Genomic DNA, 25,049 nt, shown 5'->3' with positions numbered 1-25,049 from the left:
ACTCTTTCTGTTTGAATATGAACAGTGAGGATTATTTACTAATTTTTCTCAGAGATGAAACTTTGCATTAACGCCACATAACCAGTTAGCAATTAGCTTATACGTATCTAGTCCAAGTTACACCATGAAAGCAAATACTGTATGTGATTAGTTGCTCAGCTGTAAAGCAGATTTGAATCTTAAAGCAATGATAGGAAATCATCCTCACTGTGCCTATCCCAATGAATATTTTTTATCCACGGGTGCTCCAGTTTTGTGACTCCTTAGCCCAACAACATACTAGCAGGTCAAAAATGGGCCTTAGTGTGTGTGCCTGTGCAGTAGAGAATGTAGACTGTAAACTCCAAAGGGTCAGAGAGGTGTTTAAAAATTTCGGGTATAATTCTGAGTAGGATGTATCTGTGGCAGCTTTACAGTGTGGCTTTGGCAGCCTGCTTACGAGTAACCGCCCATCTATGCAAGTGTAACACCCCCAATTTGGTGGGATGTCAGTGAGTGGATCGTACCTGGTTTTCTTCTGGTACCTGCTTGGGCGTGGATCAGTAGAGGAGTTCCTCTTTCAGGCTCCTCCTATCACAGCAGAGAGACAGGAGACCCCCAGAACCCAGCACAGTAATCACACACTTTGAAAATGAAGTTAGTTTTATTGTGCAGGAGCACTTTGTCACACTGGCAGTGAATAAGTTTGGACATGCACGAATTATTCAATAACCATTACATACTAACTAGAATTGTCTTCAAACACTCATGAATGCATACTATAGTCATCACAGTAATATATTACAATACTTGCTTCTCGTTTACTAACTGATAAATAAGTACCTTAAACTCAACTAACAAATAAACTTTCTATGCATGGCAATATGTCTCACACACAAGTGTTTCATTATATAGCATTTTTTGCAAATTATCAATATAGAGCACAATATTCCTATTCGTCCTGTGCAGGCTGTCGTCGGTGCACATGCGGTATAAGGAGACTGAAGGAATTGTCATACACTGAGATGTAAGCACACTGTAATCCTCCTTACTTGAGAGAATGTTCAAGTGATACCATGTTGGCAATTTAACTTGTGAAATGTCAACTACACAGAGTGGTAATGGGGCAGTATGTCCATGTACAATAGGGGACCAATGCTATATCATCACTGAGTGCTGTCTTGTAACAAAGCAGAGTGCTGGGGTTCAGATCTCACCACAGAAATGTTGCACTTCTTATCACAGATGTCTGGGCTGGAGCTGTCTAGGATGTCTATCACAGGCTGGGGCTCACTGTGCCTCTCTCCTGGCTTACCCCAGGTACTGGCAGTGCAGCTCCCTGGTCTGTCCCTTTACAAGGTGTCCCAGCTCAAAGCCTCCTCACTCAGCTGCTGATAGCTACAGACCACGTTCCTGCAGCTCTCTCACACTGCCATTTTCCTGCTGCTGCCAGCCTCTATCACCTAGTTTCACTTTCAGCTCTGCACTGAGCACACACTGCCCGGTCTCCTGGGTCCTAGAGTCCCTGCTTATTGTACTTCCAGAACATTCCCCAGCACTGGGCAGCATATAAAAGTCCAAGAATTTGGGGGTCCTTATGGGGTATCACATACACCCCTGCTAAAATCTTGCGTGTCCTCACGCAGTAAACGAACTTGCAAAGTCCAGCAAAGAACAGTCTCTTGTACATTACTGCATGATTACCAACATAAAATGTATTGCTATTATGTAAAGACAGATATGAACATGCATACAATAACCTAACATCGTAAGGGCAATACACCTTTGTTGCGTTTTCTAGACCTACATATAGCCTGCTGCAACATGAAAGTGAACTCCTCACCGCTTATAGTAGTGTACTCACTATCTGGACCATGTTTCTCTGGGTAAAGATATGTCACAATCTCTTTAGCTACACTAGGGGTTTCTACAGGAACATTAGATTTAGACTGTGACATAACCAAATCTGGGCTATTGGGTTTAAGGGGCCCCAATCCCTCTGCTGTGGCCATGTATATCACTCCTTCAGTGTCCCTTTTCTGGTCAGTGGTACTTGAATCTGCTCGACTGGGGTCAGTCGTACTGGAATCGGTACATTCCACTTTCAGTCTGCTCTCACGTACCGGCTCGGGAGGGGGTTGCGGCCTAACTACATCCTGTAGGCTCGGTTGCACCATTTCACTAGGTTCCTTCACATGCCGTTCGTCTGTTCGCCCCAAGCATTCACTCTGCTCTGGGATTCTCCCCAACAATTCACTCTGCACTGGGACGTTGGGTTCTTGCTGTCTGTGTTCAGCTGGTATCATCTGGTGATATGGTAGGTGCCGACACCTCCGGTAAGACTGTGGAGGATCATCGTTCCATCTATCAGTAGCACTTTCAACTGCTCTTGTCCTTTCTCCACCGTCGCTGTTTTGATCAAGTTGCTGAGTATTACTTATAGTACCTCCATGACATGGATAGCGCCAATGTTGCTCTGTTGTAAATTTGCTGTCTCGTACCGGAACACCACCTGGACCAGTCACGTTAATGGCTTTTATGCCTTTCTTTCCATTCGTCAATTCAAACTCGACCATTTCGCCACTTCTCAGGCTTCGGAAACACTTTTCAGGGATGGTCTTCTTAATGGCTGTATAATGTACATATACTCTTCTTTTGGTGTCTGTTCTTTTTATGAATCCGTAACCACGTGGTACGCTGAACCACACGACATGACCTAAAAGTCTTCTTGGGCTGATTCGCTTATTGTCAATGGCATACGATAAATTAGACACTATAGCTTGGTCCTGTCTTACTGCAATTGGACCTACATCTCTTCTTGAGGGCTGTCGGCAGTTCCGCTCAATGTGACCGCTTCCTTTGCATCGTCGACATATTGGTCTCCCTCGAGCGTTGAATTGATTAATTACTCGTCTTGCGGTCTCTCGGTAAACATCCCATTGGGGTTGGTTTTGCACTTTGCGGTCTGGACACCACTCCTCACGTCTGGTTACAGCCCGTTTCTGTCTAAGGTCACTTATCTCCTTTCTCATCTCGGTGAGCCACTGGTTGAGTCCTGCAACCCTGTCAGTCATTTCCCTGATCCTGTTGTCGTCTGCAGCTGGGTTGCCTTCTCGCAATACCATGGTCGATCCTGTTCGTAGACGCCAAGTTGTAACACCCCCAATTTGGTGGGATGTCAGTGAGTGGATCGTACCTGGTTTTCTTCTGGAACCTGCTTGGGCATGGATCAGTGCAGTTCCTCTTTCAGGCTCCTCCTATCACAGCAGAGAGACAGGAGACCCCCCAGAACCCAGCACAGTAATCACACACTTTGAAAATGAAGTTAGTTTTATTGTGCAGGAGCACTTTGTCACACTGGTAGTGAATAAGTTTGGACATGCACGAATTATTCAATAACCATTACATACTAACTAGAATTGTCTTCAAACACTCATGAATGCATACTATAGTCATCACAGTAATATATTACAATACTTGCTTCTCGTTTACTAACTGATAAATAAGTACCTTAAACTCAACTAACAAATAAACTTTCTATGCATGGCAATATGTCTCACACACAAGTGTTTCATTATATAGCATTTTTTGCAAATTATCAATATAGAGCACAATATTCCTATTCGTCCTGTGCAGGCTGTCGTCGGTGCACATGCGGTATAAGGAGACTGAAGGAATTGTCATACACTGAGATGTAAGCACACTGTAATCCTCCTTACTTGAGAGAATGTTCAAGTGATACCATGTTGGCAATTTAACTTGTGAAATGTCAACTACACAGAGTGGTAATGGGGCAGTATGTCCATGTACAATAGGGGACCAATGCTATATCATCACTGAGTGCTGTCTTGTAACAAAGCAGAGTGCTGGGGTTCAGATCTCACCACAGAAATGTTGCACTTCTTATCACAGATGTCTGGGCTGGAGCTGTCTAGGATGTCTATCACAGGCTGGGGCTCACTGTGCCTCTCTCCTGGCTTACCCCAGGTACTGGCAGTGCAGCTCCCTGGTCTGTCCCTTTACAAGGTGTCCCAGCTCAAAGCCTCCTCACTCAGCTGCTGATAGCTACAGACCACGTTCCTGCAGCTCTCTCACACTGCCATTTTCCTGCTGCTGCCAGCCTCTATCACCTAGTTTCACTTTCAGCTCTGCACTGAGCACACACTGCCCGGTCTCCTGGGTCCTAGAGTCCCTGCTTATTGTACTTCCAGAACATTCCCCAGCACTGGGCAGCATATAAAAGTCCAAGAATTTGGGGGTCCTTATGGGGTATCACATACACCCCTGCTAAAATCTTGCGTGTCCTCACGCAGTAAACGAACTTGCAAAGTCCAGCAAAGAACAGTCTCTTGTACATTACTGCATGATTACCAACATAAAATGTATTGCTATTATGTAAAGACAGATATGAACATGCATACAATAACCTAACATCGTAAGGGCAATACACCTTTGTTGCGTTTTCTAGACCTACATATAGCCTGCTGCAACATGAAAGTGAACTCCTCACCGCTTATAGTAGTGTACTCACTATCTGGACCATGTTTCTCTGGGTAAAGATATGTCACAATCTCTTTAGCTACACTAGGGGTTTCTACAGGAACATTAGATTTAGACTGTGACATAACCAAATCTGGGCTATTGGGTTTAAGGGGCCCCAATCCCTCTGCTGTGGCCATGTATATCACTCCTTCAGTGTCCCTTTTCTGGTCAGTGGTACTTGAATCTGCTCGACTGGGGTCAGTCGTACTGGAATCGGTACATTCCACTTTCAGTCTGCTCTCACGTACCGGCTCGGGAGGGGGTTGCGGCCTAACTACATCCTGTAGGCTCGGTTGCACCATTTCACTAGGTTCCTTCACATGCCGTTCGTCTGTTCGCCCCAAGCATTCACTCTGCTCTGGGATTCTCCCCAACAATTCACTCTGCACTGGGACGTTGGGTTCTTGCTGTCTGTGTTCAGCTGGTATCATCTGGTGATATGGTAGGTGCCGACACCTCCGGTAAGACTGTGGAGGATCATCGTTCCATCTATCAGTAGCACTTTCAACTGCTCTTGTCCTTTCTCCACCGTCGCTGTTTTGATCAAGTTGCTGAGTATTACTTATAGTACCTCCATGACATGGATAGCGCCAATGTTGCTCTGTTGTAAATTTGCTGTCTCGTACCGGAACACCACCTGGACCAGTCACGTTAATGGCTTTTATGCCTTTCTTTCCATTCGTCAATTCAAACTCGACCATTTCGCCACTTCTCAGGCTTCGGAAACACTTTTCAGGGATGGTCTTCTTAATGGCTGTATAATGTACATATACTCTTCTTTTGGTGTCTGTTCTTTTTATGAATCCGTAACCACGTGGTACGCTGAACCACACGACATGACCTAAAAGTCTTCTTGGGCTGATTCGCTTATTGTCAATGGCATACGATAAATTAGACACTATAGCTTGGTCCTGTCTTACTGCAATTGGACCTACATCTCTTCTTGAGGGCTGTCGGCAGTTCCGCTCAATGTGACCGCTTCCTTTGCATCGTCGACATATTGGTCTCCCTCGAGCGTTGAATTGATTAATTACTCGTCTTGCGGTCTCTCGGTAAACATCCCATTGGGGTTGGTTTTGCACTTTGCGGTCTGGACACCACTCCTCACGTCTGGTTACAGCCCGTTTCTGTCTAAGGTCACTTATCTCCTTTCTCATCTCGGTGAGCCACTGGTTGAGTCCTGCAACCCTGTCAGTCATTTCCCTGATCCTGTTGTCGTCTGCAGCTGGGTTGCCTTCTCGCAATACCATGGTCGATCCTGTTCGTAGACGCCAAGTTGTAACACCCCCAATTTGGTGGGATGTCAGTGAGTGGATCGTACCTGGTTTTCTTCTGGAACCTGCTTGGGCATGGATCAGTGCAGTTCCTCTTTCAGGCTCCTCCTATCACAGCAGAGAGACAGGAGACCCCCCAGAACCCAGCACAGTAATCACACACTTTGAAAATGAAGTTAGTTTTATTGTGCAGGAGCACTTTGTCACACTGGTAGTGAATAAGTTTGGACATGCACGAATTATTCAATAACCATTACATACTAACTAGAATTGTCTTCAAACACTCATGAATGCATACTATAGTCATCACAGTAATATATTACAATACTTGCTTCTCGTTTACTAACTGATAAATAAGTACCTTAAACTCAACTAACAAATAAACTTTCTATGCATGGCAATATGTCTCACACACAAGTGTTTCATTATATAGCATTTTTTGCAAATTATCAATATAGAGCACAATATTCCTATTCGTCCTGTGCAGGCTGTCGTCGGTGCACATGCGGTATAAGGAGACTGAAGGAATTGTCATACACTGAGATGTAAGCACACTGTAATCCTCCTTACTTGAGAGAATGTTCAAGTGATACCATGTTGGCAATTTAACTTGTGAAATGTCAACTACACAGAGTGGTAATGGGGCAGTATGTCCATGTACAATAGGGGACCAATGCTATATCATCACTGAGTGCTGTCTTGTAACAAAGCAGAGTGCTGGGGTTCAGATCTCACCACAGAAATGTTGCACTTCTTATCACAGATGTCTGGGCTGTCTATCACAGGCTGGGGCTCACTGTGTCTCTCTCCTGGCTTACCCCAGGTACTGGCAGTGCAGCTCCCTGGTCTGTCCCTTTGCAAGGTGTCCCAGCTCAAAGCCTCCTCACTCAGCTGCTGATAGCTACAGACCACGTTCCTGCAGCTCTCTCACACTGCCATTTTCCTTCTGCTGCCAGCCTCTATCACCTAGTTTCACTTTCAGCTCTGCACTGAGCACACACTGCCCGGTCTGCTGGGTCCTAGAGTCCCTGCTTATTGTACTTCCAGAACATTCCCCAGCACTGGGCAGCATATAAAAGTCCAAGAATTTGGGGGTCCTTATGGGGTATCACACAAGTATCTATCCATCTTCATGTGGAAGACTGGGCTGCCCTCTGTTTTGTCTTCTGTTTGAAAGAGGCGTCTCATCTGTGTCCGCACACCACCAATGAGTACGGAAGTTTGGCTTCACGACCACTACACCTCCATGACACTCCCACAAGATAGATCCATTCTGTTCAATCATGTGGTAGCTCCTAGTTGCCTCCCAGAAACATCCATTCTGGGAGGCAACTGAAAAGAGTGATCCATCAACAAACAAATCAATTGATCTGTACATTCAATCTCCCTCTGTGTATGTATGCATGGAATGGCGCTTGTGCAGTCTGCGATTGCTTTCTGCGGTGCATGTGCATATTTGGAATTTCGTCTGACTCAGAATCAAACCCTTAGTTTCTCTTATTACAAGAACACCTATTACAATATTTGCAGACTTTTTTGAAGGGTAGAGCTACAGCTGTGTGCAGAGAGTATGGCTGTTATCCACTTTTTAGCCTTCTCTAGTTAGTAGATTACCTGAAAATCACATGGGTGTAGTTTTTCTGTTTCTGCGTTTTATTTCTGTTTTAGCTAAAATAAACTATTTTACATTTATATTATTGAATGTCAATTTGTTATTTTTGTCACAATACTCTCTTTGTGTCCTTAAATATATTAAATGTCAGGTGAGCTTGCTTTAATAATGCAATATTTATGCAGTAAAATCTTTGCTTTATAGTATGTCTGATAAAATTAGGTTATGAATTTCTTTTGGTATCAGTCAAGGTCAAGGGCTGGATAGAGAAGAGTAGTCATACATGCGAAAGTTCAACAACATAGTGTTAAGAACGGGATGTAGTCATATGACCGGTGGCCGCAAGGCCGCCGGTCACAATCCCGACAGCGGAATGCCTGCTATGGATTTATGATAGCATCGAAATACCGATGTCTATCATAATCCCGACGTCAGAACGCCATTCCAAACAAAGGTAAGTCCGGGGCGCCCTTAGCGTTAGCCGTAGGGGGGGAGTATTGTGATTAGGGAGTCTAGTGGGGTTAGGGTTAGGTTTTGGGGGGGAGACTAGGGTTAGGCACACTTAGGGGGGATGGTTAGGGTTATGGACCCCCGGGGAGAGGTTAGGGCTAGGCACACCCCCCCCCCCGGTTTAGGGAGTGGTAAGGGGGAGTTAGGGTTAGGCACCACCAGGGTAGGTTAGGGTTAGGCACTAAGGGAGGAGGTTAGGGTTAGGCACCACTAAGTGAGGTTAGGGGGGACAGGGGAGGTTAGGGTACTTACCTGCCCCTGTCGGGCTCTTGATCTTGTCCTGCATCCGCTATCAGGATTTGAACCGCTGGCATTTCAATCCCATTCCGCTAAGAACATGTCCCATATAGACTGTAAGTTCTCATGAGCAGGACCCTCTTACCTCATGTGCTTTTCCTTCCCCGACTAATACCACCATCTAATCCCCTCTGCCAACAGTGTCATGGTTATACTGGATGTATACTGCAAGAGTTACTGCTACAACTTTAATAAATATATTACTATAGGGCTCTTTCCTGCTACCAATTGACAAGACCTTGTTCAATGCTGGAACTGACACTCCCAAGGCGTACATGACACCTTCTGTTAACACATTTCGTTGTGCCAGAGCCTACCTACACCACAAGGCCTACCATGCCATATTGACCACAGACTTGTGGAATTGTGCCCTTGTTGCTATTAGCTAACCCGTTCCTCTCAGCATAAATTGGTCTCTCAGCCTGCAGCTGGAGATCCAGATTGCCATGCCAATAAACATTAGAGGTTTCTTAAAATGGTCACATACCTGAAAATCTTTTTCCTAAAGGGCAGTTGAACCAGATATTAACCAAACCACGACAAAGTCCCATTTGTGGACTCAACAAAATGTTTATGGGAAAGGTAATACAACTTACACCCTTCTTGCCCAAAACTGAAAACCCAAAATAAAATAGCCTCTCTTAGATGTTCTTTCAAGTATAACCAAAACCTCATTGCTCAACATTTCTGGTGCTATTACACCACACATAGGACCTAATTCAGAGTCGGTCGTTGCGGCCGCACGGTCGTACGCCACCAATGTTCGCTAAACTGCGCATGTCTAAAATTCGCAATGCGCGTGCACAAACTAGCTATTACGATCAGAAATTGCTCTCTACTTCAACTTGGCCAGGTCGTTAGTTTGAGTGACAGGATGAGGCGTTTGTAGGTGGTAACAGGGGAAGGTGCTTGTGAACGGGGGAGTGGAGATCCGCACGCAGGCGTGCCTGACTATGCAAACGGCGTTTTGTGGGAGTGCATAATTAACTACATAGTGTCATGGCACATGTGACATGGGAGGTTTTTACACTGACTTGATCGTAGTGCTTAAGAGAGGGTATGGTCAACCTTAAGGTCTATGACCAGGTTCGATGGTCTCGATTAATCCTTATATGCCCGGAGATGACGTGTAATGGGAACGAGAAGGGGGCGTTTTTTTAGTCTTACGGCCGCATCCTCCCCTCGCTCGTCCAGCTAACGATCCCATCTTAAAGACGCAACTTGCGAGCGCTTCATTTGCATATCCGGCCCCTTTTACCTTACGACCGTGCGGCCGCAACAACCGACTCTGAATGAGGTCCATAATAACTTTCACCCAGACTTCATAATCCAGACCAACTGAATCTAAAAGTTAAAAAAATTTCTGCACAACTAACATCTGTCAAAATTAGCTTACTCCCCTTGCACATCCCTTAATAAAGCAATTACCAAAGAAGAGATGATAGAGGTTAAAAATCCCTCAAACAGATGTTAGCTCCAGGTCCAAACGGCTTTAAAGCTCTTTATTATAAAAACTTTACTCCTCCCCTGGTCCCCACTAAGGGCTTGTTCTACTCTCTGTTGGAGGGCATAGACATTATGAAGCCGGGCCGTGACCTCATGTATACTAATAGCTATAGACCCCAATCCCACCTGAACACGGATATAAAGATATTTGCAAAATATTATGAATAAAAGTGGAATCAGAATTAGCTGGTTGTGGGTCAGGTGAGGTTATATGCTAAACTGTGATAATTATGTACAGATTAGAGCAAAGACGGGTTGAATGCTAGGGCCATTGGAGTCTTGATCCAACTATGATCTTCTGTATGATCGTATAAATCTTTGCAATATAATATTGCAAGTTTTAAATATGAGAATTTACAATTATGACTATGACTGGATAATGCTATGTAAATAAATGGTTATTGGCAGCAGCACAAATATTGGTGGTTCTGATGGATCAAAGTGGAGGCAAATATAGGGGAAAGAGTGGAAGTACAACATTCTTTGCTCCGTATTTCCATTAGAACTCTCCTTTAAGTATATACTAATTAGTGATTAAAGTAACTATATAAAGTTTACATTTTCATTTTGTCATTTTAGTGGTGAAAGTGGAGCAGGAAAAACTGTTGCTGCTAAATATATCATGGGCTATATATCTAAGGTGTCGGGAGGAGGCAGCAAAGTACAGGTATCATGAATGTTCATCTGACATTATGTGGTTCTGTTTTCTCAAGACTGAATTGAGAACTTTTGTGGCATTAAATGTGTTTTCTGCCTTATATACTGTATATCACAGCAATGATGGTAAATCTCAACCTTCACTCCCTTGGTTTACGTGACACTGCTCTCTCCTGGCTGTCATCCTACCTCTCAGACCGGTCCTTCTCTGTCTCTTCTCATGACTCCTCTTCCCCACCACAGCCTCTTACAGTAGGTGTTCCCCAAGGTTCCGTTCTTGGACCTCTACTATTCTCCCTCTATACGTCCTCTCTAGGTGAACTCATCAGCTCATTTGACCTCCATTATCATCTCTATTCTGATGATACTCAGATCTACCTTTCCTCCTCTGACCTCTCCCCCTCTCTCCTCACTCGTATCTCCAACTGTCTCTCTGCTATTTCTTCCTGGATGTCCCAGCGATTTCTTAAACTTAATATGTCTAAGACTGAGCTGATCATTTTTCCACCCTCCAACATAACCTCACTTCCCACTATTTCTTTAACAATTGATGGCAAAACTATCTCTTCTAGCCCCAAAGTGCGCTGTCTTGGAGTCATCCTGGACTCCTCCCTCTCCTACAAACCACATATCCAGAGCCTCTCACAGTCCTGTCGCTTCCGTCTCAAAAATATTTGTAAGATTAGACCCTTTCTCACCCAGGATGCCACCAAAACCCTCATACACTCACTGGTCATATCCAGATTGGACTACTGTAACCTTCTCCTATCTGGCCTCCCCAACTCCCATCTCTCACCTCTCCAGTCTGTCCTCAATGCTGCTGCTCGACTCATCTTCCTCTCCAAACGCTCTACATCTGCCTCCCCTCTCCTACAAGCCCTCCACTGGCTCCCCTTCCCTTTTAGAACCCAATTCAAGGTTCTCACACTTGCTTACAAAGCCCTCCCATTTACATCTCTGACCTCATCTCCCTCCTACTCCTGGCCGCCCCCTTCGATCAACCAATGCACACCGCCTCTCAGGCCAACTGATTACTTCCTCCCACTCCCGCCTCCAAGATTTTGCCCGTGCTGCTCCCGACCTTTGGAACTCTCTCCCTCTCCCCATCAGACTCTCCTCCTCTTTAAAATCCTTCAAACGGGCTCTCAAGACCCACTACTTCATCAAAGCCTTCCAGCTCCCATCCTAACTTGCTGCAACATGCTCCTTCCTCCGTTTAACCCATCTGTGTCACACCTGTTTGTCTGCCCCTACCCTTTAGAATGTAAGCTCTTACGAGCAGGGCCTCTACCCTCTTGTGCTTCTCCTTACTTTACTTTCGCCTACTTCTTACCCCCCTCCAGGGCACCTAACACTTGGTTGCTTACACTCTGTTGCATATCGAGGTGTTATGGTCACTTATGTATCAATGTATATTATCCATGTCCTTGTCCTATTTTGTACTGTAACTCAGTTGTCAAATTATTTGTTTATGTACTTTGTAAGGCGCTGCGGAACACTTGTGGCACCATATAAATAAAGGATAATAAAGGATAATAACCTTATACCCCTCAAAGGCCACAGCTGTAAAGGGAAATCCTGACATTTTGGCATAACTAGGCTTTCCACCTGCCTTTAATGGTTATGCCAGAGGTTCGCAAACTCGGTCCTCAAGGCACCCTAACGGTTCAGTTTTAAGGATATCCATGCTTGACCACCGGTGACTTAATTAGTACATCAGTCCATTTGATTTAACCATCTGTGTTCAACCATGGAGACCACTAAAACCTGAACTGTTGGGATGCCTTGAGGACCGCTTTTGGGAACCTCTGGGTTATGCGTAAGGCGGGAAGAGATACAGTACAATCTTCTTCCCTGATTTTCTTCAGGGTTTAACCCATGGCTCCAACTCTGATTCAGTAAGAGCTACGGCTGTGGGTGATGCTCAGTGGAGCTTAAAATAGAGAATAAGAACTGTACTCAAAGGGGCATAAAACAGAAAAAAGACTGATGTTTCATGAAGCAGAGATGAGCTGCTTAAGGATCAAATAGCCGCAAGAAGCCCTAGGGCCGCCTGTTTACACTCCCTGATTTCAGCCAGGGTTATGACATTTTTTGCCCTTGGAATCAAAGCTGCTGTGTTGTCCACATTGGATATTGTACCTAGAAAATAGTTTTGTGTCACAAGCCAGGGAAAATTAAATAAACAGTCTGATAATATAAAAACATGGCTAAAAGCTCAGAAGAATGGTAGAAAGAAAAGCAAAATACAGTTCAATAAATTAAAGCCAAGATGATTCTGGAGCTGTTACAACGCTTATTGGGGTAGTGTATCTTGTATAAATTCACATGGTGCATGTAAAGAATATGCATGTGTGTCTGCATAGATTTGTATGATTCTGCCGCTTACACTTTCCATCTAATGTAAGCCAAGGGCGTGTTTGCACTATTGTGAACACATGCAGACTAGGGAAAAAAGACATACAGTCAGGTGCATAAATATTGGGACATTGACAGAATTTTCATATTTTGGCCTCTATTCACCACCACAATGGCTTTGAAATGAAACAAACAAGATGTGTTTTAACTGCAGACTTTCAGATTTCATTTGAGGGTAATTACATCCATATCAGGTGAACGGTGTAGGAATTACAACGGTTTCTATATGTGCCTCCCACTTTTTAAGGGGCCAAAAGTAATGGGACAAACTAAACAATCCTAAATCTAACTTTCACTTTTTAATACTTTGTTGCAAATCCTTTGCAGGCAATTACAGCCTGAAGTCTGGAATGCATAGACATCACCAGACGCTGGGTTTCATCCCTGGTGATGCTCTGCCAGGCCTCTACTGCAAATGTCTTCAGTTCCTGCTTGTTCTTGGGGCATTTTCCCTTCAGTTTTGTCTTCATCAAGTGAAATGCATGCTCAATCGGATTCAGGTCAGGGGATTGACTTGGCCATTGCATAACATTCCACTTTTTAGCCTTAAAAAACTCTTTGGTTGCTTTTGGAGTATGCTTCGGGTCATTGTCCATTTGCACTGTGAAGCGCCGTCCAATGAGTTCTGAAGCATTTGACTGAATATGAGCATATAATATTGCCCTAAACACTTCAGAATTCATTCTGCTGCTTTTGTCAGCAGTCACATCATCAATAAATACAAGGGAACCAGTTCCATTGGCAGCCATACATGCCCACGCCATGACACTACCACCACCATGCTTCACTGCTGAGGTGGTATGTTTTGGATCATGAGCAGTTCCTTTCCTTCTCCATACTCTTCTCTTCCCATCACTCTGGTACAAGTTGACCTTTGTCTCATCTGTCAATAGGATGTTGTTCCAGAACTGTAATGGCTTTTTTAGATGTTGGTTGGCAAACTCTAATCTGGTCTTCCTGTTTTTGAGGCTCACCAATGGTTTATGTCTTGTGGTGAACCCTCTATATTCACTCTTGTGAAGTCTTCTCTTGATTGTTGACTTTGACACATATACACCTACCTCCTGGAGAGTGTTCTTGATTTGGCCAACTGTTGTGAAGGGGTTTTTCTCCACCAGGGAAATAATTCTTCTGTCATCCACCACAGTTGTTTTCCGTGGTCTTCCGGGTCTTTTGGTGTTGCTGAGCTCTCCGGTGTGTTCTTTCTTTTTAAGAATGTTCCAAACAGTTGATTTGGCCACACCTAATGTTTTTGCTATCTCTCTGAAGGGTTTGTTTTGATTTTTCAGCCTGATGATGGCTTGCTTCACTGATAGTGACAGCTCTTTGGATCTCATATTGAGAATCGACAGCAACTGATTCCAAATGCAAATGTCACACCTAGAATCAACTCCAGACCTTTTACCTGCTTAATTGATAATGAAATAACGAGGGAATAGCTCACACCTGTCCATGAAATAGCTTTTGAGTTGATAGTCCCATTACTTTTGGCCCCTTAAAAAGTGGGAGGCACATATAGAAACCGTTGTAATTCCTACACCGTTCACCTGATTTGGATGAAATTACCCTCAAATTAAATCTGAAAGTCTGCAATTAAAGCACATCTTGTTTGTTTCATGTCAAAGCCATTGTGGTGGTGAATAGAGGCCAAAATAGGAAAACTCTGTCAATGTCCCAATATTTATGCACCTGACTGTATCTTCACCTGCAGGCGGTGGAGGGAAGGTGCAATGATTGGCTCTTTGTGAATACATCTGTAATATTGGTGCTTTCTTCATCATTGCTCGGGTGGGTTAGGTATGATATACTGACAGTCATAATGTCAACATCCATCAGGTCGACAAGAGAATGTTGACATGGTCATAATATTGAAGTTGCCCATGTTGACATTCATCATGTAGACAGTGAGGAAATGTCAACATGTTAGAAGAATATTAACACATTGGCCCTGGTGGCCCAGTGGTAACTTACCTGCTTCCGACAGCTCTGGCAGCATCTTCAAGTCTTCAAAGTCCCAGCGGTCATGTGACTGTGACCTTGGATCCTCTGGCATTCGGGTGAGTCTTTCTCTCCTAACCCTCCCTCTAGTGCCTAACTGTAACCCCCCCCCCCCACACACACACACACACCCTATCCCCAACCTCCACACGCAAACTGAGTTTGCATTGTGATCGCAGTGGTATGGCTTGCTATCGCAGTTGAACTGCTTGCGTACGCAGTATTGCAATCCATAGTGAATCAGGCCCATAGACCCCACATTTCCAGCACTTCCTTTTATTATTCATAGTCTATAATGTTTAAATATAACTTGTTTAATGTCCTCACAGCGTATGTAATAAGTTTTTGAGTTCCACATTTTTATTACCTGCATTCTGCTTGCTTTCTGTCCACAATAAAGCAATGATAACAACATACAAATAAATGAAAAGTCCAATGGTAGTCCTTGGGAATTTCTACATTCATGATGCTGTTTAATTTGTTCCTTTATTATGTTAATTGTTTCTGCCAATTTTGAATTTATTTGTGGAACCAAGTACTTGCCCACTCTGGGCCTGATTCAGTGAGGGACGCAATGGCGATATTTTCACAGAACGAGCGATTTTTTGCTATTGTGCATGTGCAAATGCCGCACTGAGCATGCGCTGCGATTGCCTAAAGATTACTATCGCATATAGGAATCATTCACAAAGTGAGTGACAGGTAGCCAGCATTTCGGGGTGGTAACGGGGGAGGGATGTTAGAAAAACGCAGGTATTTCTGACTGTTTTATCACTTTTAGAAAGAAAAAGATACGAAAAATGGTCCGGTGCACTAACAGAGATTCAAAATATATTCTCATAACATTCTCCGAAAGAATATTGATAATAAAATATAGCTTTTATTGGTTAATCTAAAATATAATGTACATGTGTTATGGCGAAATATTTAAAATAATCTGTATAGAACAAAAATGTTATGGTAACTTAAACATGTATACGTATATGGTATAATGATTTAAACATAGAAGATACGATACTATGTTGGTCTCTATGAGGCAGTGTGGATTGAATGTCTCCGATAGTGTACTGGAGATTCTCACACTGACAATCTTAACAGGTTTAGTTAGCACACGAGATGCGTGATATGCTCAGTATGTAAGCTCTCATGCATTGATGAGTCCATATAGTATCTTATTCTATCATTCCCTATTCTAACATTCCCTATGGTTTCGGCATAGCAACAAAAAAACAACAATTGTCCTTTTTAGGTCTGGATATGTTAGCGGTGACCGGCAGCACTCAGGGAGCTTACATACTGAGCATATCACGCATCTCGTGTGCTAACTGAACCTGTTAAGATTGTCAGTGTGAGAATCTCCAGTACACTATCGGAGACATTCAATCCACACTGCCTCATAGAAACCAACATAGTATTGTATCTTCTATGTTTAAATCATTATACCATATACGTATACATGTTTAAGTTACCATAACATTTTTGTTACATACAGATTAATTTCAGTAACTGCAGCCTGTTCATACTATCACGTTCCGCAGGCTACAATTTTTCGCGTGCCCGCTGGTCGTTTCCGACATCTATCATCGCCCATACATGCTGGTCAACCTGACAATCACGTCAGGTTCAGCATGTACGGGGATGATGGATGTGCTTACACTGAACGTTTAGTGTCGTAATCGTGCTGTCGTTTCTATGTCTAGTAGTGAGTACGCACCTTTAGGAGCTGATTGGCTGGTCGTTTATCATTTGCACTTTATCACTTTCCAGAGCTTCATATATCTGCCCCTGTGTTTCATAAGAGTTACAGGGGTCTATTTACTAAGCAGTGTTAGGAGACAGAGTGAAAAGTGATAAGGTGCCAGCCAATCAGCTCCCAACTGTCATCTCACAGACTGTGTTTGAAAAATGACAGTTGGGAGCTGATTGGCTGGCACCTTATCACTTTTCACTCTGTCTCCTAACACTGCTTAGTAAATAGACCCCACAGTGTTTGTGGCTGGTCAAACTTGACTTAAATGCTTCATGACTGCCCGATCTGGGCAGATGTTACAGATGTTTATGCTGTTGCACTTAGTTGGGCGGATATGAGAAGGTAGCAGTGGGTGTCCCTATGCTCGGCTATGCTTTGGAAGGCATTAGCATATTTTAGCAAATGCGATCTGTGAGACTAGGCAGCTGTGATTGCATTACCATCCGTCTCTGTGCACAAGAAATCTGCTATTGTATAATGCTTTTGGTAGTGATGAATATAGTCATGCAGATGCACAGGCAGCTATAGAAATTACATTTCCCAATCTGTCTTTGTTTTCCAGCATGTTAAAGACATAATCCTCCAGTCTAATCCTCTTCTTGAAGCATTTGGCAATGCTAAGACTGTCAGAAACAACAACTCAAGTCGATTCGTAAGTTGTGGAATGTCAAGAGATACATAGATCTGCAACTATGTATAATGTATGTATGATGTATGTATAATGTAATAACAGTTGCAGAAAGAGAAAATGCTAGGAAGTCACAAATGAGTAATGTTAGCATGAAGGGCAGAAAGATAGAAATGTAAAGCACTTTACAAGTTACTTACAAAGAGTAAATGCTCACTGACCCATCATTAACTAGGTTTAACTAAGTCATTAACTAAACAGTTCCTGGGATTTTGACTGTGGTTTTAACCAGGGTCAGAGACCCGACAAATTTGACTCGGGTTGACCCATTCACACAGAAAAAATACCTTTGTTGTTCAGCAAATTACCGGGTAGAAATGCTTTACACGGGAATTTGGTTTTCTGAGTGAAAAGGGGGTCAGGCTGGGACCGGCCCGTCACTCACATGCTGGGTAAAAGCCGGATTTTAAGGACATTTCTGTCTAAAAAGGCAAATGATTCAATATATAGCAGAAGGGTAGCAACCTCTCCATCACTTCATGCTTTAATTATCTCCACCATCAGTGTAGCTGAGAACAGAGCAGTGCAGTGAGTTGTACATGTACTATATAAAACACCATGTCCAGTCCTATTTGGCATAATATGAATTGGGGCATAATATGGTCATAGGTAAGAGATGATAGGCAGCATCATGATTTGAGAAGAGATTAGGTGGAACATGATATGGGAGGATATTGAGGGACATGATGGATGAGAGGTAGGATTGATGAGATGAAAATAGTGTCTACAACTATTTTCATGTCATCAAGCCCCTTTCTCATTACCATGTCCCCTACCCATGTCCCATGTACTCATTACCATATTCCCCCATATCATGTACCACCTAATCTTCCCTCATATAATCATGTTGCCTATCATCTTCATGGCCTCACTTACCTATGACCATAATATGCCCCTGGGTGGTGCTAGACAAACCCCTTGGTGCAAAATCCCTGTCTAGATTTTACTGGGTGCGCACTATAATGAAATATGCCAATGATGATAACAATAATAATAATAATCAATAAAATAGTAAATCTAAATATAATAACAGTAAGTACAGAAACATATAGAGGTAAATCCACTTAGGTGCGCATTGCAAGGTGCGAGTCGCTGTTTTATCTTCAAATTTGAATAGCGAATTCCTTTAGCAATCCAATTAGCAAGAAATAACTAGTGAATTCGCATTTTTCCATTCGCACCTCCTTGAAGGTGAGAGATGGAAGGAAAAATCTTTATTTTAAGGTCAAAATGTCGGGACACCGTGCTGAACCCCTTGGACACACACCCACCCCAAGCTTACTTAGGCCAATAAATACATGTAATTTTTGGGGGTTAAAAAATGGTCTTAAATTACCCTAAAATAAACTATTTCGTTAGCTTAGGCACCCCAAATTTAATGACAGTATTTTTTTAATTGAAAAATTATTTTTGGAACATTTTGGTTTTAATTTTTTAAAGTGCCCTCAAAGTACCCCAAAATCACTTTTTAACCTATTTTTTTCTGCATTTTTTGTTTAATTTGTTTCAGATTAAATTAAAAAAGTTTGCTTTTATCATTGTTTGCATTTTTAAAAAAAAAGCACAAATCACTCATTTGACACCATTTAAAAACCTTCATTACTTTCCTTTGCCCACAAACAGCCTTCTATATGGTCCTACTAACAAAATTAAACATTTTGGGGGGCCCAAGATGGTCTCTCCACTTTTTCATGCACATTTCTCACATCGCATTTGGCAGTCAATTCACAAACCTCCACTGTGAATACCGCGAACAAGCATTTTTAATTGGATTGGAGAATTCTTGGGTGCATGCATTCGTGCAAAGTCTGCGAGTTTCATGAAACAAACTTGCTACTCGCAATTCGCACCTAATTGGATTGACCACATACAGTATAACAAGTTTTTACAAGTGACACGTATTTTTTTTTTTTTTTTTTACAATAGGGTAAATACTTTGAGATACAATTCAGCCGTGGTGGAGAGCCGGATGGAGGCAAAATATCGAATTTTCTTCTGGAAAAATCCAGAGTCGTAAATCAGAATGAGAGTGAGCGCAACTTTCATGTCTTCTATCAGGTAAATAATATACAGGACACATTCCCAATTTAGAGTGGGCCCCTGAGGGGCTGTTGTAGTGTTGAACATATGCCTGTTAGTGGAAAGTATTTGTGGTTTTTTCACAGTGCGCATGCTCAGGAACTGCTCGTACTCAGGTGCAGGTGATGTAGACTTGTACACAGTTCAATTGACCCAAACTGGGTTCTAACAGGTTGTTCTCAGGTAGCTGAAGGTCAGTGAGGATGTGTCTTGCAAATGTGGTCTATATAGGGCTGGGCAGAAGCATAAATACACCTGTTTCCAGGCATATCTTTTGCACCTATCATACAGTATATGCAAGTGCGCACTGATGATGATAAGTCGGACCAAACCAATGGATAGGGGGCAGGTGCATCACAAAATGCGTACAACGCTGCATACAGGCACATATACACGTTTATTTCCATGTACAAAGTGTGGGTGCACATGTGCCTGATTTCTGTCCAACTCTGCTACAGACCCTGTATATCTCAATGCACAATACATTTTGGGTGGTATGTACAAAGGTAAATGTGGTAAAACCCCCGAAAATGGCATTTTTTGGGTTTCACCACATTTCCCATATGTACAAAGCACTGCGATGCATTCCGGTGCTTCGTCCTGATGGGTATTGCCACCTTCAGGTGGCGTTACCCAATAGAAGCTTACGGGCTTCTTATTGGGACGCTCTTCCAGGGGAGGCATCCGGTCGGATCCCTCCCTTCACCCCCCGCGGCCCGTGGGCTTCTGCACATGAGTAGAAGGATGCCAGAGGGACTTCTGGGTGTGAAACCCGGAAGTCCCTCTGTCCGGAGCCATCACAAAGTACAGCTCTTATCGGGAGAGCTGTCCTTTATGATATTCTAGGTACATATTGCGGTAATGAACCGCGGTATGTACCCAAAGACAGGCGGGATGTACCGCTTTGCGGATGCAAAGCTTAGTACATCCCGCCTTCTATCTGAATTGTAATCAATACATGTATGACAAATTGAGTTTGTTACATACTTGCTTACTCTTCTGGAAGTTACGAGAGGCTCTCGGTTTTTCGGGTAGCCCCCCGCACCCCCGAAGAGTGGCCGGATCTCCCGTATCCCACCCACTTCCTAGTGAACTGGACAGAATAGAAGAAAAAACTGGAAACGCAGGTCCATATGGAGGGGGTGGGGCTAAAAATGACACAAAAAGACGTCAGAGCCCGTCCCAGCACCCTGAAGTAGGGGAGATGGAAAAGGTAGGTAAGTATGGTTTATTGTGAATGTGTCTCTAAAGTGTCACTATGAGAGAGTGTAGGCACTGTACCTTTCCAGTGCTCGCGGTGATGGGATGTTTGTGTTATAGCATTTAAATAAACTTTGTGATTTACTGTATGACCCCTTCTTATCATTTACAGCTGATAGATGGAGCATCACAGGAACAGAAACAAAATCTGGGCATCATGACTCCTGATTACTATTTCTATTTAAACCAGTCTGAAACCTATAAAGTGGATGGGACGAATGATAAGAATGATTTCCTTGAGATGACAGTAAGTCTCTTCTGTCTTCTACTGCATACATAGTGATCAATATGTGCTGTATATACATAACACCTTTCTCTCTCTCATGTTTTATTTATGGTGCTGTCCTCATCTGGTGTGCTCATAGGATGCCATGCAAGTCATTGGTATTACGTGTGAAGAGCAGCAGCAGGTCCTACAGATAACAGCGGGCATCCTACATCTGGGGAATATCAGCTTCCAGGAGCAGGGAAATTATGCTATGATAGACTGTACTGACCGTGAGTAGACACTATTCCGAAAAGTGACACATTACCTACAGGAGATGCATTATCTGGCTGCTAACGGCAGTTATTTGTGTGTACCCGCTTCACTTCCAGTTTGTGATGAAGCGGGTCCTGATAAAAAATATTGAAAAAACTTTGGGCGTAAAGGGAGAGTGTTAGCGCACTGTCCCTTTTTAGGCTTCTGGCCGGCGCTTGCAGTGTATCTGCGCATGTGTCGGTCAGAGGAAAAACCCCAGCGGCACCTGCGGCTAATTGAACAAAAATAAAAAACTTTATTGTTCTTTGAATGCACAATACAATTTATCCATAAGTACATGTAAGAAAAAAAAAATTGTGTCTCTACTAAAGATGCCAGAGTCAGCGAGTCAACATTAAGACTTAGGTTAGCCACGCCCCCTGGTGCCACGCCCCCATCCTTGTCACTCTGAGGGCTTGCCAAGTGCTCTAGGAGCTGCTGGAAAGCACCCAGCCTCCCTCAGCACAGTGTGGATGATGCGCACCCACTGCAGTCCTGTTCGGTGACACCATCCGAGAGAGTGACGCCAAAATAGCAGAGCAGCTCTGCTATTTTGGTGTCACCCCCACACCCTAATAGTGATGCCACTGCATTCAGGCTCCTAAAAAGTCAATTGATTTGTTCGTATTATAAGTGACACTTAGACAGATTGTTCCAGATAGTATTTTTATTATGAACCAGTAGGCTCTTATGTCAAACTCCTAATTCATTATTCTTTAAAGAAATAAAAACTAAAAAATGCTGATTACATAAGTATTTAATCCTTGCGCTGTGGAAGTTGCAAGTTTACAAAGATGACAGATATTGCCCTAACAGTTGGCTTTGTGAATCATAAAAATGTTAGATTTTAAGGATAGAACTGACCCTTATTCAAATTGCATTGGTCATACTGTGAATTTGAAGGGAAGCTGTTAAAATGGAGACCAAAGAGCATTCTAAGAAAATTATAGAAAAAGTAATAGACATGCACAAGATAGGAAAAGGCTACAGAGTAATATCCAATTTTCCCAATGTGCACTTTTGGATCAATTGTGATTCAGTGGAAGCTGCATCATACCATCCAGGCACTACCTAAACAAGGTGTCCTCTGTGCATCAGAGTAAGTAGGAGACTAGTGGAGACACCACTGAGAGGCCAACTATCACTAGGAGACTGGAGTGAAGGTGCACCAGTCAACCACATCAAGAGCTCTGCATACAGCTACCCTGTATGGGAGTTTGGCTAGAAAGAAGCCATTACTGAAGAAAAACTACATCAAAGCACGTCTGGAGTTTGCCAGAAAATATCAGAGTGACCCAGCTAAAATGTGGGAAAAGTTTTTGTGGTCATATGAGACAAAAAATGTGAGTTTTAGCCACAATTCAAGACCAACACTGCATGTTCCTCCAAACAACATCCCAACAATGAAGTTTGAGAGTAGTAGCATCATATTGTGGAGATGCTTTTCCTCAGTGGGGACTGAGCATCAGTTTAAATTGAAGGACCGAAGCATGGTGCCAAATACAAGGAGATATTTCAAGACAACCTGTTAGAAAACTATAGTTCACCTTTCGGTAGGACAATGATCTCAAGAACAAGGACAAAACAACAATGCCATGGTTGAACAAAAAAAGGTGAATGTTCTACAACAGACAAGTGTAAGTCCAGATCCCAATCTAATTGAGAATTTGTGGCAAGATTTAAAAATTGCTGAAAAAGCTGGAGCAAATCTGCAAGGAAGAATGGGTAGAAACTAGAGATGTGCACAGACCACCGTGCTTTGGTTTTGTTTTTGTCAAAACCACCCTCAAATGTTATGGTTTTCACAAAACCTTCCTCAAATGTTTTGGTTCAGATTCGATTTTGGTTTTAGTATTGAGTCAAATTGATAAAATTAGCTAATATCATGTAATTTGGACCAGTTTGCATGCAAACCAAAACTGAGATCCGGTTTTCAAATCCGAGTTCCGAACTTACAGCAGACCCAAGCCAGGTCTCAGTTCTACTCGATCCCCAAAAGTGATCCGAGCTGGGACTTGATTTGGCCGGCCCTAACCAATTTGGTGCTCTAGGCAAGATTTTTCTGGTGCCCCCAGAAAAAAATTCCAGGTTATCCCCTCACAGCACCCCTCTCAGCACACTGCTGTAACTAGCTCGTGTGGCGGGCACTCTGGCCACATGCTACATCTCTGGCTGTAAGGACTTGATTGCTTATTCCTTTTACAGTGATAGGGAGAAAAGGGACAGGTTTTAGGGGAAAGTTCATTATACCCCTACCTCAGAAGACATTATACAGGGCAAATTCTTCCCTCACAGCACTCCTCTTCCCTCATTGCTCAACATTCCTCACCCATCACAGCACCCGCCATCCAGCACAGTACCCCGACAGTACAGATTACAGCACAGCATCCCTCACCCAGCACAGCACCTCTCACAGCACAGATTACACTACAACATCCATCATCCCTCACTCAGTACAGTACCCCTCTCCCAGTACAGCACCCCTCACAGCACAGATTATAGTACAGCACCTCTCGCTTAGCACAGATTATAGCACAGCACCCATCACCCCTCACCAGTACAGTACCCCTCTCCCAGCACCCATCACTCAGCACAGATTACAGCACAGCCCCACTCGCCCATCACAGCACCCCTCACAGCACAGATTACAGTACAGCACCCATCACCCTCACCCAGTACAGTACCCCTCTCCTAGTGCAGCAGCCCACACAGCACAGATTATAGTACAGCACCTCTCGCCCAGCACAGATTACAGCACAGCATCCCTCGCCCAGTACAGTACCCCTCTCCCAGCACCCGTCACCCAGCACAGATTACAGCACTGCACCCCTCGCCCAGCACAGCACCCCTCATAGCACAAATTACAGTACAGCACCCATCACCCCTCATCCAGTACAGTACCCCTCTCCCAGTACAGCACCTTTCACAGCACATATTATTAGTACAGCACCTCTCACCCAACACAGATTACAGCACAGCACCCATCACACCTCACCCAATACAGTACCCCTCTCCCAGCACACGTCACCCAGCACAGATTACAGCACAGAACCACTAGCCCAGCACAGCGCACCTCACAGCACAGATTACAGTACAGCACCCATCACACCTCACCCAGTACAGTACCCCTCATCCAGCACCCCTCAGCTAGCACAGAACAGATCACAGCACAGCACCCATCACCCCTCATCCAGTACAGTACCCCTCTCCCAGTACAGCACCTCTCACAGCACATATTATTAGTACAGCACCTCTCACCCAACACAGATTACAGCACAGCACCCATCACACCTCACCCAATACAGTACCCCTCTCCCAGCACACGTCACCCAGCACAGATTACAGCACAGAACCACTCGCCCAGCACAGCGCACCGCACAGCACAGATTACAGTACAGCACCCATCACACCTCACCCAGTACAGGTGTGATGGGTGCTGTATCCAGCACCCCTCAGCCAGCACGGAACAGATCACAGCACCCATCACCCCTCAGTCAGCACTGCACTACTCACCCAGCACGGCACAGTCAGCACCCATCACTCACAGCACAGGCATAACCCCAAACCCCACCTACTCCACATTTGTCTTTATCTCCCCCCTCACATAGCAATGTCATCAGCCCCCACTCCCCATATGTATCTGTCTCCCATTCCCCCATAGCAGTAACTATTATCAGCTCCCTGAGCCCCTACTCCCCATATGTCTCTGGCTCCCCCTCCCATAGCAGTGTCATCAGCCCCCACTCCCCATATGTGTCTGCCTCCCCTCATTCAGCTCTTACCTTTATGCTGTGTGGTGGGGCAGGGTCTAGCAGCAGCTCCGCACGGGTGTTGCCTGCCTTTCCTCTACACAGCTAGATCCCTTTCCGTCCTCCTCCTCTGCACTCTTCTGCAGCAGCTGCCTCAGTGAAAGTGAAAGTAAACTCTTCCTGCCTGTGTGAGAAGTGTCCTACTGCTGC

General features: G+C 43.9%; 3 protein-coding genes across 3 annotated transcripts in view; 1 reads left to right on the top strand and 2 right to left on the bottom strand.

Annotated features, from left to right (window-relative positions):
* MYO1F (myosin IF) overlaps window positions 1-25,049 on the top strand; it is a 312,887-nt gene that overhangs the window by 141,421 nt on the left and 146,417 nt on the right. The window contains exons 5-9 of the mRNA XM_088448915.1: window positions 10,300-10,387; window positions 17,106-17,195; window positions 19,158-19,289; window positions 20,683-20,817; window positions 20,936-21,068. Of these exons, the coding sequence (XP_088305041.1) occupies window positions 10,300-10,387; window positions 17,106-17,195; window positions 19,158-19,289; window positions 20,683-20,817; window positions 20,936-21,068 (578 nt within the window). The remainder of the gene's footprint in view (window positions 1-10,299; window positions 10,388-17,105; window positions 17,196-19,157; window positions 19,290-20,682; window positions 20,818-20,935; window positions 21,069-25,049) is intronic.
* On the bottom strand, window positions 1,574-3,167 carry LOC148504035 (uncharacterized). Its single transcript, XM_088448916.1, has one exon. It carries the CDS (start codon window positions 3,102-3,104, stop codon window positions 1,740-1,742), a length of 1,365 nt encoding a protein of 454 aa, XP_088305042.1. The 5' UTR covers window positions 3,105-3,167; the 3' UTR covers window positions 1,574-1,739.
* LOC148504034 (uncharacterized) lies at window positions 4,241-5,834 on the bottom strand. Its single transcript, XM_088448893.1, has one exon. The coding sequence runs from the start codon at window positions 5,769-5,771 to the stop codon at window positions 4,407-4,409; it is 1,365 nt and encodes a 454-aa protein (XP_088305019.1). The 5' UTR covers window positions 5,772-5,834; the 3' UTR covers window positions 4,241-4,406.

This window comes from Taudactylus pleione, unplaced genomic scaffold, assembly GCF_031769625.1.
Source record: "Taudactylus pleione unplaced genomic scaffold, aTauple2 ptg000471l, whole genome shotgun sequence".
NCBI classification, from domain to species: Eukaryota; Metazoa; Chordata; class Amphibia; order Anura; family Myobatrachidae; genus Taudactylus; species Taudactylus pleione.
The sequence above is the reverse complement of the archived record's forward strand: the minus strand, read 5'-3'. Positions and strand labels throughout refer to the sequence as shown.

Coding starts and splice junctions, on each gene's coding strand:
- LOC148504035 (XM_088448916.1), bottom strand. CDS start 3,104: ATGGTATTGCGAGAAGGCAACCCAGCTGCAGACGACAACAGGATCAGG.
- LOC148504034 (XM_088448893.1), bottom strand. CDS start 5,771: ATGGTATTGCGAGAAGGCAACCCAGCTGCAGACGACAACAGGATCAGG.